Source organism: Mytilus trossulus, chromosome 4 (genome assembly GCF_036588685.1).
Source record: "Mytilus trossulus isolate FHL-02 chromosome 4, PNRI_Mtr1.1.1.hap1, whole genome shotgun sequence".
NCBI lineage: Eukaryota > Metazoa > Mollusca > Bivalvia > Mytilida > Mytilidae > Mytilus > Mytilus trossulus.
The window spans coordinates 11,697,451-11,716,163 of record NC_086376.1 but is presented as its reverse complement, the minus strand read 5'-3'; the positions used below and the strand labels follow the sequence as shown (position 1 = coordinate 11,716,163).

At 31.2% G+C, this 18,713-nt stretch overlaps 1 protein-coding gene across 4 annotated transcripts; it reads left to right on the top strand.

The window, feature by feature from the left end:
• Positions 1-2,345: 2,345 nt before the first annotated feature.
• LOC134714686 (uncharacterized) lies at positions 2,346-12,358 on the top strand. 4 transcript variants are annotated; one of them, XM_063576163.1, is made up of 6 exons: positions 2,346-2,622; positions 3,747-4,002; positions 4,680-6,384; positions 9,187-9,268; positions 9,847-10,048; positions 11,424-12,358. In XM_063576163.1, the coding sequence occupies exons 2-3, from the start codon at positions 3,748-3,750 to the stop codon at positions 5,409-5,411; spliced, it is 987 nt and encodes a 328-aa protein (XP_063432233.1). In that variant the 5' UTR covers positions 2,346-2,622; position 3,747; the 3' UTR covers positions 5,412-6,384; positions 9,187-9,268; positions 9,847-10,048; positions 11,424-12,358. The 4 variants fall into 4 exon arrangements, with proteins under 4 accessions (XP_063432233.1, XP_063432231.1, XP_063432230.1 ...); XM_063576161.1 differs by having other exon boundaries at positions 2,348-2,634; XM_063576160.1 differs by lacking the exon at positions 2,346-2,622 and adding an exon at positions 3,491-3,524 and having other exon boundaries at positions 4,680-6,379.
• Positions 12,359-18,713: the final 6,355 nt, after the last annotated feature.

Here is an 18,713-nt window from a genome sequence, read left to right as displayed (position 1 = left end):
GCTAGCTATGAAGAAAATCCAAATTGTCTGCATAGTTAAGGAAATGTACGTACCAAGTCAGAAATATGACAGTTGTTTCAATTCAATTGATGTGTTTGATCTTTTGCTTTTTCTATTTGATAAGAGACTCTGATTTTCCTTGGAATTCGGTATTTTTGTAATTCTACTGGTTTGTACCTCCCAATTTACAACATTATGTTGCTTTTAAGAAATTTAACACCACCAACTTATACTACTGCCCCAGTTGTACATTTCAACAATCAAATTCGGTAATGCCCTAGCCAAACAATTTTGAAAATCAAACCGTTTACACATGAAATCGAATGCTGATAAAGATCAGTATTATTTGTTATATAAATTAAACAAACAACTTTGCAGGAAGCTGGTCGTATGGGCCGTGGGAAAATTTCATTAATAGTTTAGGTTGTTAAGCATCATATGATTTTTTTAGAACATAAAACAAGCTATTATTTCAATTTTACATAAATGAAAATAAAACACCATTGAAATGCTAAAAAGAAAAACGTAAGAAACAAAATGCATTGTCAATATGTAATAAATCAAAGTGGTGAAATAAACTCATTATATACTAGTATAACAGGATTGAAATTTGGTGATTACGCCAGACGCGTGTTTTGTCTACACAAGACTCATCAGTGACGCTCGAAACTAAACAAATTTAAAAAGGCTAAATAAAGAACGAAGCTGAAGAGCATAGGGGACCAACAATTTCTAAAAGCTTTGCTTTGCAAATTCAGCTAAGGTCATCAATTCCTGAGGTAGAAAAGCCTTATTATTTAAAAAAAATTCAACATTAATTTATAATCATGACCATAACAACTATAGCAAGGATAAGTCATGTCAACACAGAAGTGCTCACTACTGGGCTGGTGATAAACTGGGGATATACAAAAACTCCACCAGCAATGGCATCGACTCGCCGGGTGGTTGTAAATAAAATTAAAAAAATTGTTTACGTCAGACTTGCGTTTCGTCTATAAAAGACTCATCAGTGACGCTCGAAATTTAACAAATTTAAAAATGCCAATTAAAGAACGAGGTTGAAGAGCATTGGGGACCAAAAATTCCTAAAAGCTTTGCCAAATTTAGCTTAGGTAATATATTATAGAAAAGCCTTATTATTTAAAAAAAAAATCAAAGTTTTGTTATTTTAACAGTTAATTTATAATTATGATCATATCAATGATAATTCATGTTAACAGAGCAGTGCTAAAAAGCATTGGGAACCAAAAATTTCTAAAAGCTTTGCCAAATACAGCTAAAGTAATCTACTCCTGAAGTAGAAAAGCCTTATTATTTGAAAAAATCAAAGTCGTGTTTACAGTTAATTTATAATTTTGATCATTTAAATGATAAATCAAGTGATGACTACTGGGCTGGTGATACCCTCGGGGAGTATAAACTCCTCCAGCAGTGGCATCGAATGGCACAGTACTGGCATGCACAACACCTTTGTCGATAACTTAATAATGTATTGCAATAAGCAGCTAATGAAAAAAGACCAACATATACAGTTACGTCTGTCATATCACATCCAGAAAATGACACTGAAAATCGATATTCGTTTCTTGTTTCGGTTCATGTAGATCATTCTTTAGTTATCTATGTTGTGTTTAGACTGTCGGTAAGATAATCATTACATAGAGTGTTCCGCTCTCATCCCATGTGGAATTTAATTACCCCATATATCGTATTAGGTCACTAGCACACAATATACTAATAATAGTAGTTTACGAATTCCTACCACGAAAACAAATTGCAATACCTCCAGACTGATTATCTTTCCCCCGCACACCGTTCCTCCTTTACAAATGTAAACGGACAAACAATTGAGTAATGACCCCATATATATTTTATGATATAATTTTATAAATACCATGATGATATTATTTCTATAGACCCTTTAGTATTGAGAGTCAATAGATCACTGAACAGATTGTGTGTTACATTTAAATATAAATGATAATAAACAGTTCTAAGGCTTAGTTCGCTAACCTACTGAAAGAAGATGTTTTAATTAATTATTCAATTTATGAGTCATATTTAAGGAAAAATTATTCTGTCAAAAAACTAAACTTTTACAAATGACAATTTCTACAAAGAAGTGTTACTTCTATCCCACTTGTAAGCAAGGCTTCATCTTTAAAAGGGTTCCGCAATATGATTTATGTATTTGTATTCTGAAAGCATGTGTCAGGGATATCCGCTTTACACTATGCTTTTCAGTACAAGTTTATTTACGTTTTTATATATTATTTATTTATTTGTCACGTTGACTAAATGCATTACGAAATTTTTATGAAAGATGACGCGGTTTGGTTTAAATAGGAAAGTGGAGGTCTGCAATTCACGTCACCTTTCTCCAGGTATCCAAGTTTATTTACCTTTCTATTTATATGAGTTACATATGACAATGTAAGCTTACTGATCCGGAAGACCTAGAGGCCAATGTGTATTGGACTGATAAATGATTTGAGGTGATGGAATTTACCCGTATAAAGGAGCGTAACAAAAGAAAGTGACATAATAAATTTGAGGAAGAATAGGCTATTACTACTAAAGTTCAGACACAACAAAAAAGGTATTCACGAAACACTGGAGGTAAGAAGCTCGGTAAGTCCTGGTTAATGCATATAAATATATTTCTGTTTCTTCTAGTACTTTGTTAGTTTGTGACTTAATGATGCGTTTGAATAATAATAATAATGATAACTGATAATTATGATTAATAATTAATAATAAAAATAATAAAAATAATAATAATGATAATTATATTATTAATAATAATAATAATAAAAAAACAATATAATAATAATAATAATAATAATAATAATAATAATAATAATAATTATAATAATAATAATAAAAATAATAATAATAATAATAATAATAATAATAATAATAATAATAATAATAATAATAATAATAATAATAATAATAATAATGTAATTTTCATTATTTTTTTATTATTTATTCCAACTTTTTGTATATCCTATTTACCCCCAGCAAAATAAGTTGAAAAATTATTCGTCTAGGCTTTACAAATTTTACTGAGTTGTAAAGCGACACACCGTCCAGGGATGCTGCGATGTTCAGTGGCATTCTTTGTGTCTTATTGATTTTTTAAATTATATCATTTAACTTATTTTTTATTGGTTCATTTTGAGTTATCTTTGGTTAGAGAATTACTCTCAAATTGTTTCCGAATACCTATATGTTAGTATTTTGCATGCATTGACCACACGATTTTCTTTGGTATGTGTATGTCATAGCACAAAATATCGTCTTTCATCTACCCCGTTAATTTCCATTTTCGTTTGAAAGTAATATGGTGCTTAATGCTCGAGGTCAAGTTGTATCTTGACCATCTAATAACCTTTTTATCAGATGGTCATTACAGATTCATGCCATGAGCATTATATTTAATATAAGTAACAGGTGCAATCTAAGATTTTTATTTATCTGGATAGCCATTGCAGGTTATGTAGATGGTAAAGCAATATGTAAGTTACAACATTCCAGTATAAGTTCTGATTGATAACTATGATATACAATGTCGGCATGGCACTATATATTACTAAGATTATCAAAATGTGTCGCCCATTATATTGAAATAGAACTTTTAAACTTTTAAAAGTTATTGTTTATGTAAACTGGTTTAACTATGCATAACAATAACAGATAGTGTTGTTTTTCTATTAACAAAATGACATTTATTTTTGTAGGATGGATTTAAAGCACGTGATATTTTTGGTTTTCTTGATTGTACCTGCTGTGTCTGATTCTATCTTCGATGATTGGTTTGATTTTGATTTCGATTCCAGTGAAGAAGTAAATGACTTTTACCCAGTCATAGATGATGACTTATGGCCTACTATGAGATATTCGACAGGAGTATGTTATTTCAGGTTGGATCAAACCTATCATCCCAGAGAATTTGTGGCAACTATTAAATTGGATTCGATGACGTTGGATATGACGGTACGTAATTTTACTGAATCATCTGTAAAATGTAAAATCCCAAAATTACCTTACTCCGAGGAAGATTCAAAACGATGAGTCCCTATTCAAATTGCAAAATAAAAACGTAAACACATCAAACGAATGGATAACAACTGTGTCTCTTGTGTAGAGTTGTCTCATTGGCGGTCATACCAAATCTTTTAATGTTTAAATTAAGAGCACAGCACACGAACATACGCAAACTGTGAAAATCAGTTAATAAAAACTCTGCAAATCGTACAAAAAAAATCTGAATATCAATCAGCACACATTAACGAAGTATAAAGACTAAGTTTACATAAGTATCAATCAACAACATGCTTTCACGACTGACTAGCTAAACAGACATATTTAGATATCTTTTAATGTAATCAAAACGAAATCAATGCTTAAGCGATAAAGACACTATTTCAAAACTCTGTGGTTCTCTCTGGATACAAGGGCTCTGATTAAAAACAAAATCTTGTCGCTATTAAATAGCCTATGTATCTTAAGAAGTGTGAACACCAGCATACATATATGTAAACTAGTAAACTAGTTTTCTGGAATATTTTACATGTGTTAAAGAGAAATAAATAAACCGGAATGTTGATAAATAAGTCTTATTAATTGATATCAAAATAATTGTGTTTATGGTATTGTGGCTTTTTTTTCAGGCAAAAAATTATCAAACTTTCAACCGAGATGCTCTTGGAATGGAATACAAGTTAACAAATTTGCGAACTCAGTACAAGGGATTTCGATGTGTAAGATTTAAAATTTCGCATTTTGGATGGAGAGTTCCAAATTATTGGTGTTATATGTCAACTGGACCAACAAATCTACCTCCAACTACACCATCATTGACATCAACATCAACTTCACCACCATTGACATCAACATCAACTTCACCACCATTGACATCAACACCAACTTCACCACCATTGACATCAACATCAACTTCACCACCTGTAACATCAACATCGACTAAATCCACTTCAAAATCATCTACACCAGTTCCAACAACGACGTCAACTACTCAACCATCCACAACAACAGAGCCAACTACACAACCTTCATCATCGACATCAACAACGACGACGACGTCGGCAACAACAACAATCAATACGACGCCATCATATAGTTCATCAACAGTTACAACAGTGGTAACACCTACAATCCCACCGACAACTTTACCAACAACCACTATTGAACCAATAAAAACAACTTCAACAAGGACAACAACACCCGTGTCAAGTACTTCAACTACACATAAACCATCACCAACCACAACTATGTCCATCACTTCAACAACACAGAAAACATCTCCAACCACGCTGAGGACTTCAACTACAACTTCAACAAAGGTTACATTACCAACAAGACCACCACCACCAGAGCCAGCATAATGCCATTGAAATGATTTATTGCAAACATGTTTTGTTGTAGCTCAAAGCAGAAAATTGTACGTCAGTTGGTGTTTCTTACAACTAAGATTCTGATGAAACTGAGTAAATACATTATGAGTTGTACAATGACTACAATGAAAAATAGCTGGAACTGTTTATACGATCTAGCCTTATCTTTGTGCATGATATGGTGATATATCAGCGAGTCAAAGACTGCGTGTATGCTTTTAGTTGAAACCGTGTATTTTATGTGTATTTTACAAAGACTATCAGAAGATACCATGATTTATAGTTAATTCTTGTTTATACGAATATCCATGCACATGTGATCAAAACCATATTTCATATTTCTTTTGCTGTAAAGAAGAAAAAAAGGATATATAAAATTCGTCTTTTATATGCATTTCACTCTTTAACCTTTTTAAGAGGTTTTATTATATTTACATACTTTATTGTAATGTTTTTGTATGTACGCATTTGTTGTAAGTAAAAAAGGCCTTATGTCTCATACCACATATAATATAAGATTGCACATAGTTTGTTGTGTTTTTTACATTCCTATTGAAATAAAACATTAAATCGATTATTATATACAGTGTTTGTCTAGTTAAACATATACATTGTTTGTATATTATTTATTGGTGGGTATATTGTAGATTTGTTACTTGTTCTGGCGTTTGTTTACAACACTCTGAATTACAAGATTTTTTGTGATCTTTTACGTAATACATAAAAAGCTGAATTAGATTGTTGTCAAAATTAACTTGTATTGGCTGTAAAGTCATTAACTTTTACGATCATCCGTATTGAAGTAATGCACATGATATACACTCTTTTTATGGTCAGTCTTTAATAAAGTGTGTGGTCCGGTAGGATGGAGTGCTCGACAGTTGACCGCTTTAACTTTAAGTTTTATTCGCATTTATGACTGCAGTATCCATTGGACAGCAATTCACATAGTTAAACAAGTATAGTAAATATTGCCAATATTTGTCGACAACTTATGATATATATGATCTTTTTTAAAATTGCAATTTAAATTTACATGATTTTATTACTAAAAATTTTAAAAGGAAAAATCTATTTTATTGTTAGAAATAGGAATCATATAATGTAAACGTCATTCTGTTTCTTAATTTCTATAAACAAATTACAAAAAGAAAAAAAAGACAATAAAGGTGAAATTTACCAACTGGTTTAACGCTAAACATTATTTTGTAAATTGCTTATGATTCACTAAACCATTTTATGTATTTGTCCCTGTTTTGTATCTAAAAATATGAGTAAGAGTTTAGAGTTTAATAAAACAAAACACAAGTCGTGTTCTAATACACCTAAATTGGCTCAATTGGTTATTTTTAAACATTCGGGTCGACGTCTTATAAGGGTAATTTTCTTGGAATTCACACAGACTCTAAGTTTATAACGGATTCTAATTACACACGCTGTTCATCAACAAGGGTGTACTGCAAAATCTTCACCAGGAGGGGAGAAATGACTGATATCAAAATTACACAAGCTTTCTGGTCGCTAATCTCATTGATTAACCGTTAGGTGCATGTGTCTCAACTAACAAGAGAACCCGGGGTCGCTCCGTTCGGAGGTCTGGTATGTTTTACTTGATTAGTATGTTCGAAATGGATTCAGGATATCGGAACATCGGTAATATAATCAGTTGCCTTATGAAATTATTTCCAGAAGCACCATGCTGTCATGAATACGGATTTATAAGTTGAGACCAATAGTAATATGTGCAAGATATTCTTTATATAATATGATGATAAAGTTAACTGTCTTAACAAATAGGTTTAAATTGACCATAAATGTACACATATTAACATACCAAACAAATCACATCATACCGTACACATCAAAATATTATTTATGTGTCCAGCAATAAATTACAAAATCAAAGCATGTCATAGAATAAAGGGAAGTCGTGTTATGATACATGACCCTAGATAAGGGTTAGTGTGTTGTGGGTCAAGATAGTACTATCCGCGTGCATAGGTTCATGTTACATGTATCCCAAAAAACACGTCATGTATTTAAAATCTGAAATCATTATAAAATTATCGGTTCAAGTGAGTCTTTTTTTTTTTTTTTTTGTGCGATTTTTTTTAGACTTTATAACCAGTCTTCATAGATACTTTTGGGAACTATCGAAATTGAATTACTTTTATATAACTTAACTATAATTTAATGAGCTGTTCTGATTTTTTGTTTTGAACTCATGTTAATGTTTCGTCCTCTTATTGTTTTTCTTCATAGTTTTGACTAATACAATATAATACAACATACGGTATATCTACTCGTTTATAATACAATAAAAAAATGTAAAAAGCCACGTCAACGTAAATTATTACAAAAATTTCAATACGAATATAATTTAAGAAACAATCCCTACCCCGGCCCTTAATCACACACAAGAAAAGAGAAGCATGGCAAGTTTGAAGGAGTAATTTCGGTAAGGGCCATATTTGGCCCCAATTATAAAGTTCATAGTTAAAAGACAATGAATGTTTTAAGTTGCCTTCAAAAGATAGTACTATCCGCGTGCATAGGTTCATGTAACATGTATCCCAAAAAACACGTCATGTATTTAAAATCGGAAATCATTATAAAATTATCGGTTCAAGTGAGTCTTCTTCTTTAAATTTTTGTGCGATTTTTTTTAACTTTATAACCAGTCTTCATAGATACTTTTGGGAACTATCGAAATTGAATTACTTTTATATAACTTAACTATAATTTAATAAGCAGTTCTGATTTTTTGTTTTGAACTCATGTTAATGTTTCGTCCTCTTATTGTTTTTCTTCATAGTTTTGACTAATACAATATAATACAACATACGGTATATCTACGCGTTTATAATACAATAAAAAAATGTAAAAAGCCACGTCAACGTAAATTATTACAAAAAATTCAATACGAATATAATTTAAGAAACAATCCCTACCCCGGCCCTTAATCACACACAAGAAAAGAGAAGCATGGCAAGTTTAAAGGAGTAATTTCGGTAAGGGCCATATTTGGCCCCAATTATAAAGTTCATAGTTAAAAGACAATGAATGTTTTAAGTTGCCTTCAAGACATGTTAGAAAGTTAAACAGAACTGTTTTTGTCAAAGTTTAATTCTAACACGTTGATTTTTATATCCAAAAAAGTTCATGATAAGGGATTTTGGTGAAATTTGACAAAATCAGCTAGATTTCAACCAAATAAAGTACCAGGAAACATAGAGCGCAGGCGTCGACAAGCTTAAGATTCAAATAAAACATGTGAAATGTCTTCACAAACATTATTTTAAAAGATCTTTGTTGTCGACGTATGCGCTCTATGTTTCCTGTCTAATAATCTATGGAAATTTACCCATTTTCATTGACTTTTCGTGAAAAATCAATAAGAGTACAACTTGTGACGTCATAATGAAACGCAGAAACGTAAAATTTTCAACAAAATGGTTTATATCCTAGCTAGTCAATGTATTAGCTATAATTTATCATAATATTGGTCGATAAATCCGAATTTGAAATTTACGCTAAAAAAGTGGGCCATTTTATGACCTTATCGAACATACTCCTTTGTTCTTTTGTAGTTCTTCGATATACCTATAGAAAAACAAATATCGAGTATGAAAAATAATGGTCTGATTTTTGCCGCATATTTGTCAAAGTTCCAAAACTGAGATATGCTCAGCAGATGAATGTCATCTAAGTCAAGTGTGTCATTTTTGATAAATGTTGTTAAAAAGTCCATTTTACCTGTATAAAGGTGTGATTAGTGGGATGAGGATAACAAGTCATGGTACCATAGTCATAAAAACCACGGAGGTAAGAGGTGGACATCATATAAGGTAAGGTGGAATTGTATGATAAATCAACAACATAATACATGGTCATTTCAATAAAGAGTAAATAATTTAATTTTCAACAGTATTGATTTTCTAGATCACTAAAGTTTGAATTTTTAATACATACGACTAATTTTGAAATGTTTTGCACTAGTTAACAAATGAATCCCAAATTTTGGTGATTTCTTTTTAGATTATATTCAAAACATCATAGTGTGTAAACATCATTTGGACTATTCCACAAAACCTAATTGTCCAGTTCAGCTGTAGAGTGATGAAAAAAAAAATATACATTGTTGTTATAGGTAATTTTACATCAAATGACTATGAGGGAAAGGGAATTGAAGAAGACGAAGTGCTTATAATTTTTATTTAAATAACCAACAAGTCATACAGCCGAAATGTGCATGATTGAAAACGACTTTTATGCATATTCACAACAAGGATGTGCATAAATCAAGGTCTACATTATTGTTCATATAATCATAGATAATTTAGATGCATAGTGTTGTGGTTATGATTATTTAGTACAAATATATAGAACGGTTTGCATGTCAAAATTTTTCTATTTTTATTTTCAGAATGAATATCAAATATGTGTTGTTACTTCTTGTAAGTTTCGTGTCTGGGAGTTTCGGATTTATTGGTGAAATGTTAGATTCTATAGAGGATATACCAGTACGATTTGTCTCAGGAACATGCTTTTTATTATTACATAAAACATATGATCCTGGAGAATTTGAGATGCGTATTCGGTTGAATAAACCCACCATCGATCTTTATGTAAGTATATACTGGATTTTGAGCGTTCCTGGAGAAGGTAAATCCAGATAAGCGCACGCAATGATTAACCATTAATCAAAATTGATAACTGTAATACACAGTATTGAACTGTGAAGCTGAATAAATGATATAATGACAAAACTGTTTACATACCTGATAAAAAGCTATAAATATCCATCTAGACTAATTTAAGCATTTTATTTAATGAATGTTGATTAAAAAGATTAGTATTCAATGTACAACAGAGATAGATTATTATGTGCAAGCTTCCATTGGTAACTTCATTTTGCTGAAATACAATTTAATGTATTCACTAATTTTCCTTAATAAATCGTTTTATTCACATACATGTTAAACAAAAAATACTTCCTATCCTATGATAAATTTGAGTAATTAATTTACATGTCATTTGAGTATGGTCCATTAGATTTTACGACTAAGGTTTACCACAAATATGGTTACTGGTCTGGTTTAGTGACCTCGAATTGATGTAGGCCAGTGTAAGCGTTACAACTCATAATGTGTTTTTTTCTCTTTTAAATTGCTAAATATGTAAATACATACAAATTCCAACACATGGCATTTGTTTCATTTCTATATATAATCGATTGTATCTTCCAGTACCTCAAACGGACTAAAAAAAATCACCGGGTTTTGTTTTATTTTACTTTTTAAAAGAGAGGCAGTAAAGATTTAAAAAACGCAAAATTAAGAGAGAGATTTTAAATTCTAGTAAAACGATACAATCATTGACGAGTGATTATTAGCGCTAATGCAACTTTCCCTTATAATCAATATTGAATATAAATGTCTTATGCTTTTTTAGTCATATCATTTTTATTATTATTAATACACTTTGACAAGTCACTTCAATCTAAAGATTTATTACAAATGCCCTAATTTGAAAGCTTTAAGCTGACTTATTGTGTATATAAATACATATTTTCGTGTTAGAAGTATACTTGGTGTGTCATTTACCTTGTAGCCTTCTTATTAATAACATGTCTATATGAAATTGTTTTCTGTGATGCTTTTAACCTTTCTTTAATAAAATCTCAACTTTCTGTCATTGTTTTAGCTTATACTTAATTCAACATCAGGAACTCGTGATGCTATATAGACACGTTCCGTATCAAGGTTATGTCTGTAAATAATATGGCAAACAGATTTAGTAATGTTTTACCATTAATTTATCATTATTATTGACAAACATTATGATCGTCATAGTCGAAATATCTGATCTATTACAAATGTTGAAAAAAGCTATGCGACAGTGAAGTCCTATGTTACTTAACTTATTTTAACAGTTTCTTTTGTAGTCGTAGTATATATTAAGATTCGTTTCGATATTTAAAGTTAACTATTTATTTTTCAGTCTTCAGACTTCTACTCGTTTGATAGGCAGTATCATGGTATGACATACCGGATAATAAACTTAATACCTTTGAAATCAGGACTTGCTAGCGTTAGATTTACTGTTGGCTATTTTGGATCTCGTTATCATAGTCCACGCTCTTGGTGTGAAAGAATAACACCTGTACCAACTCCTACCCCTAGGCCAACCCCCACAAGCACAACACCAGTGTCAGTCACAACAACGGACCGAGCGACAACAACAACGTTATATACACCAAGTTTTACTACAAGTACAGTATCGCAATCAACTACACCAACCATAACAGTTCCAGTACCTACTACACCAATCGGACAAGACACAACATCTACTACTCAATACACAACGTCTACCGCTCAAGACACCACGTCTACTGCCCAAGACACGACGTCTACTGCTCAAGACACCACGTCTTCTGCCCAAGACACCACGTCTACTGCCCAAGACACCACGTCTACGCCTCAAAGTACAACTCTACCTATTATCACAACCACTTCTTTCGGTACCTCAACTCTTGGTACAGCGCCACCACGCCCAACTCCGGCTTGAGCTTTCAACCATTCATTTGGAGTTTCTGTGACTTTTAGTCCTTGTCAGCACAGGAGGATAGATGTCGCTACAAAACAGCCACGGTGGTGTAATGATAATATACTTTAGTTGAGATCATTTCACGTCTAATTTCGTGTTATGTTTTGCCATCACTGAGCTATTATATTCAAAGCCTTTTTTTAACAATATGGCAGATGTGTGCTTTATTTGATAAATATATTGTAACCAGAAAGTTAGGCAGCTATAAAATATTTCAGTTAAGATCATGTCACATCATATGTCATTGTTTCATCAGCTATATTATTTTTAAAACGTTTTACAATGATTGCCGAATTTCATTATACTTAATAAATGAATTATGATCCTCATATTGTTTTCAAATGCGTGATCTCTTTTCCTTTTTCAGATAAATTGTTATATATAAGGAATACGATTACATGTCCACGTCTGAGTTCATGCGATTCCCTCCGTTTTTGTTATTACTTTATTGATATCTTTTAATTGTTTTAAGAGATTTTAACATCGGTTAACTATTGTTGCCCACAATTAAACGATAAATAAACACACACACACACATCAATAACCATAACTGGTCTTGGGTGCTTCGAAAACTTGATTTAAAGTCGGTAAGAAGTCAAATGCGGAAAGGCACAAATTTGTTGAGAAACATTGTAGCAATGATAAATTGCACAATATGAACGCAACACAATTACAAAAAAAGACATCTAGAATTCATTTATAAATACAGTATGTGGGGATTTTGTGTCATTAACCGATACACCATATCTTTTCTTTTCCATTATATCATTTAGACGAGTTCGTCTCTAGTGATTTTAGAGGCCGTGGCTTGGTGTATATATATTTTTTTAAATAGATTATGGCGTATTCATTCTTGTAATAATTTCTTTTATTTGTGCTTTTTAATTTTGGTAAGTTTGAAAATGGTATGTAGTTCCACCGAATAATGATCGATACATTTGTAAAGTTATTTTAAAACTATAGTCCTGGTACCTGTGATAACTATTTACAACACTGGGTCGAAGCCACTGCTGGTTGACGTTTCGTCCCCGAGGGCATCACCAGCCCAGTAGTCAACACTTCGGGGTTGACCTGAATATCAATAATGAGGTCATTTTTACAAATTTTCTTTTTACCAAAATTTGAATTTTCGAAAAACTAAGTATTTTCTAATCCCAGGCAAAGATTACCTTAGCCGTATTTGACACAGCTTTTTGGAATTTTGGATCCTCAATGCTCTAAATTTATACTTGTTTGGCTTTATAAATATTTTGATATGAGCGTCACTTATGAGTCTTATGTAGACGAAACGCGCGTCTGGCGTGCAAAATTATAGTCCTGGTACCTTTGATAACTATTATATTTTTCTTGGTGTGCCTCGTGACTGTCATACTTTTGTATTATACGACGTTTCTGTAAAAAGTAAAATAAAAAATACTGAACCCCGAAGAAATTTCAAAAAAGAGTCACTAATTAAATAACAAACCAAAAATCAAAAGCTAAAATACATCAAAGGAATGAATAATAACCGTCATATTCCTGACTTGGTACAGGCATTTTCTTATGTAGAAATGGGTGAATTAAACCTGGTTTCATCATGTATGGTGATATTGTCCGCTATTTATGATGGTAATAGCTTTTTTTTTCAGATATTTATATATTATTCATAGTTTGTTATTATTATCACGCAGCTCTGATCTTCACGATTAGCAGATTAGCGCGGCATCTAGAATAGAATTTTGCTTAACGAAAGTCAAGTTTTTGCACCATGCATTTAGATTTTCCTGTGCATGCAGTGATGTTTTGACGTTAATTGATACCAAACATTCTTTTTTTCCATTCAGACAATGGTTGATTCGCGTATACTAGAAGGTTAAGTAACATACAAAAACTTCAAACCTTAACTATTTGGTCGCTGTTATCAAAATCTAACTATATCAATGGGATACATTTATAAATTATTGTACTGTTTAAAACAAAATACAAACTTGCTATTAGTGGAACCTTAATGAGGCGGTCGACTTTACTTCTTTTCCGAAACAATAATTTTTGTCATACAAATTAGTTTTTTTTTCGATATAAGTGTTATTATGAACAGAAACTGTGCTGTAGCAAATTAAACTATGTATCACTGATGGTTTAAAGTATGCATAGTTTTTAATTACTGTTTCATTATAAGCATCAATTGCAAGTTTCTAAGCTGTTTAAAAATAATTTCTATAAGCTAATGTTAAATTTACTGTTCAAACATCTTTCAACTGTGAGAAACTAGATCCTGATTCTCGTATATATGTAAATATATAGGTAATGACTGAATGCTGATTTTATTATCGACAAGAATTCAGAATTTATGAAGTTTTTTTAAGATAATAATTTTGATGAGGTCTGACTATACCTTTAAGTGAAAAGGAAACGCATTTAGGAAACTGGATAATGTACCATAGGAACCATAGTTAAACATGAGTTGTTCTTTTTCTGTAAAACAGGTCTATATTAAATTCTGTGCACCCATGAATTATCATTGATATGGTCGTTTTTAAAAATTTACCGTTGACAACATTTTTGATTGTTTTAAATACTAAGGCTTTTCTACCTCAGGAATAGATTACCTTAGCTGTATATGGCAAAACTTTTAGGAATGTTGGTCCTCAATGCCCTTTAACTTCGTACTTTATTTAATCTTTTAAACTTTTTTGGGTACGAGCATCACTGATGATTCTTTTATTGACTAAACGCGCGTCTGGCGTAAGTACAAAATTCTATCCTGGTATCTATGATGAGTTTATTTACAACCACTGGGTCGATGCTCGTGGAGTTTTAATTCTTCGAGCGTATCACCAGCCAAAAATTATCATTGATATGGTCATTTTTATAAATTAACTGTTAGCAAAACTTTTGAATATTTGAAATACTAAGCCTTTTCTACCTTAGGAAAAGATTCCAGAGTTGTATTTGGCAAAACTTTAAGGAATTTTGGTTCTTAATGTTCTTTAACTTCGTACTTTATTTGGCCATTTAAACTTTTTGGATGCGAGCATCACTAGTGAGTCTTTTGTAGACGAAACTGGCGTCCGGCGTAAGTACAAAAATTTAATCCGGGCCTTGCAGTCATAAAAAAATCGAGTCTGTTTTTTGTACTCATACTCCAAAATCAACCAATCAAATTGTTGGATTTCATGTTTCGAGCATGATTTTTGTGCTCCGAGCAGTGAGCAAAGTTTTATGACTTCAACCCCTGGTATCTATGATGAGTTTTTTTAGAAGCCGACGTATCATTTCATCTTTTTTTTTTTTAAATAATGAAATAACACCAAAAACAATTTCAGAAGGAAATTAGAAATTAGAATGATCAAATATTGTGCATGTCACCCTATGTGTGGTTATTTCAAATAAAGCAGTTTTTGGTATACATGTATATATGAACTTGGCAACCACACAACTACGTCAAATTTCATTTATATATGTATTACTGTATCGGGTCTGCAAATTATCCTTCAGTTACAATAAACTGTCCAATTCAAGTGAAATGTGTTCAACTATTTTTTCTTTGTTGTAAACAAGATGAAACTCAGTGCAAGTTAACAGAAGGTACATGTCTTTCTATAAAAAGTAATTTTCCAAGCAGCAAAAGCAGATTTCCTTTGAAACATGATTTAAAGTAGTCTTGTCTCATTAAAAACAATAAAGAAAACAAATTATGTTTACCTTCTCCAATTTGTTACTTTACTAGCTGTGAGGTAAGAGTCTAAAATAAATTGAAGACTATAATCTTGTTTTATCTATTATACATTGCATGGAAACATATTTCGTACTTGAAGAGGTATGCAGTATGTTTGAATTGGTCATTTATTTTTTGTTTAATATACTGTTGTTATAAAAATCAACACGTCAGTAAAAAAAATGTGAATCAGGACTATATTTAAAAAGGAATGATTATGATCGTCGATGAAATGAAAAAAAAAAATGTTATAAAAAAAGAGAAACAGTTCTGTTGATGAACTCTATTTCTAATGTTTAATCCGCATTTTACTTTTGTAAACTTTAAAAATATATGCATCAAATGGAAAGTAAACAATTTTATTCAGAAGAAACTATTCTGCGATGAATCCTTATTGAGTTTAATGGAATTTTTCAAAAAGCAAGAACAAAGTAACCAACCATTCAAACAAAAGAAACAAACCAAACCAACCAAACGAAACAAACATACAAAGACGAATACTATTATATCATTAAACTCATAATACATTACAGAATTACAGAATGTGTTTGAGGTTAACTTTTCTATTGATTGTATTCTGTATACCAATAACAAATGGTTTTACTGCTGAGTCATTGGAGTCTATGGCGGAACAACATCTCCAGTTTGTTGCAGGAAGTTGTATATTTCATTTCGATTCATCGCATAAACCTGGAGAACTACATGTGGTTGTCAAAACAGACAGACCTACGTTAGATTTATATGTATGTACCTCTCAATTCTTTCTAAAATAAACAACAGGGACTCGGTTAGCAGATTAAAATTTTGTAAATCAATGGGTTTTTTTTGTTTGTTTTTTTTTCTTTCTATTTGTTTTACTTTATTAACGTATTTGACGAAGCCATCTATATTTCTTTGTTTTTTCTAGCAATGTGCAGTTTACTATCCATATCCGTATACTGAATCCTACACAGCTACTTTTGCATAGGTACTATTTCTGTACTTGAAAATCTGTAGTACTGGAAATTTACTTGTAATATTTAGTACTATTTCTTTACTTTAAAATTATGGTAATATTTAGGTACTTGTATTTTCTAGTACTTAGTTTGTACTCAAAATATTGGTACAAAAATGTTCCCAACAATGATCACAGTATTCCATGTTTGAACATCATAACTTCATGCGATTTGAAAAAGACAAACGTTCAAAATGCTGAAAATGTACCGTGCAACCAAAAATCTGTAGTACTTAAATTTCAAGTACAAGTCAAGTATGTAAAGTACAGGTACTTAAATATTACAATAATTTGTAATAACACAATAGTACTGAATATTAAAAGTAGATTTCCAGTACTACAGATTTGTGGTACATGAATAGTACATAAATAGTACCTATGCAAAAATGGCTGTGTAGGATTTTTTCAGTATACGGATATTGATAGTAAACTGCACATTACTAAAAAACACAGAAATATCGATGGCTTCGTCAAATACGTTAATAAAGTAATACAAATAGACAGGAAATACTACAATAAATATAAAAAAACATTGATTTACAAAATTTTAATCTGCTAATCGAGTCCCTGTGGTAATTTCCAGTCAAATAGTTATTTCAATTAAAATATATACTAACGCCAAAATCACGTTTGTTATTTTTACACACACCTGAAGCGTTCATGACCAGATGAAACATTTAAGCAGTAAATTGTGATATAATGAGATAATTAAATAATGACACAAGTCACATTGTTAACCAACATAATAAATCTATATTTTGTTTGTTTTTATTGTGATTTATGTCATTACTCTACAACATTTCAATATCAAAATAAAAAACACAAACTATTTGAAAGACAGGAAAAACGTTGATCAAGGGCTTTCGCCTAATCAGATAATTGAAACAATTTTGTTCCTTATGGTCAAATGGTAGAACAGATGAAAATATATTTTCAGTGGACTAATTCGCATAATTGTCAGATGACCTTGGTATATTTCATAGTGTTCGTTCTTTTCTGATGTGAAACCACAGATGCCTGTGTGTGAAACTATTGCTCAACGCTTGATGATAGAGACATACGTACTAGTCCAAGTACATTAAATAAAGGCAACAGTAGTATACCGCTGTTCAAAACTCGTAAATCTATGGACAAAAACAAAATTAGGGTAACAAACTAAAACTGAGGAAACTGTTTATGTCATCTTAGTTTATTTAATTTATTTAGAAAATACATCATGTGATGACAAGTCTGATAGATGCAAGGAGTATTGAGCCAATACCGGGATTTTATCCCATTATAAAGTCAGGTGACCTTGGTCTCTGACCATGCATCAATAGGGGTTCAATCTAGCATATGCAAAACCATTCACAAAGTGTTACAAATGAGGATGATCTTGAGAAAGATGCTTTAAATGTTTAGGTTTGTTCACATCTGTTTGGGTCAAGGGCGTTAGACATCAAACCAATATTATACTATAGATCTAGACCTTGTATCTATATAGTGTCATAGATCAAACCAATCTTATACTATAGATCTAGACCTTGTATCTATATAGTGTCATAGATCAAACCAATCTTATACTATAGATCTAGACCTTGTATCTATATAGTGTCATAGATCAAACCAATCTTATACTATAGATCTAGACCTTGTATCTATATAGTGTCATAGATCAAACCAATCTTATACTATAAATCTAGACCTTGTATCTATATAGTGTCATAGATCAAACCAATCTTATACTATAGATCTAGACCTTGTATCTATATAGTGTCATAGATCAAACCAATCTTATACTATAGATCTAGACCTTGTATCTATATAGTGTCATAGATCAAACCAATCTTATACTATAGATCTAGACCTTGTATCTATATAGTGTCATAGATCAAACCAATCTTATACTATAGATCTAGACCTTGTATCTATATAGTGTCATAGATCAAACCAATCTTATACTATAGATCTAGACCTTGTATCTATATAGTGTCATAGATCAAACCAATCTTAT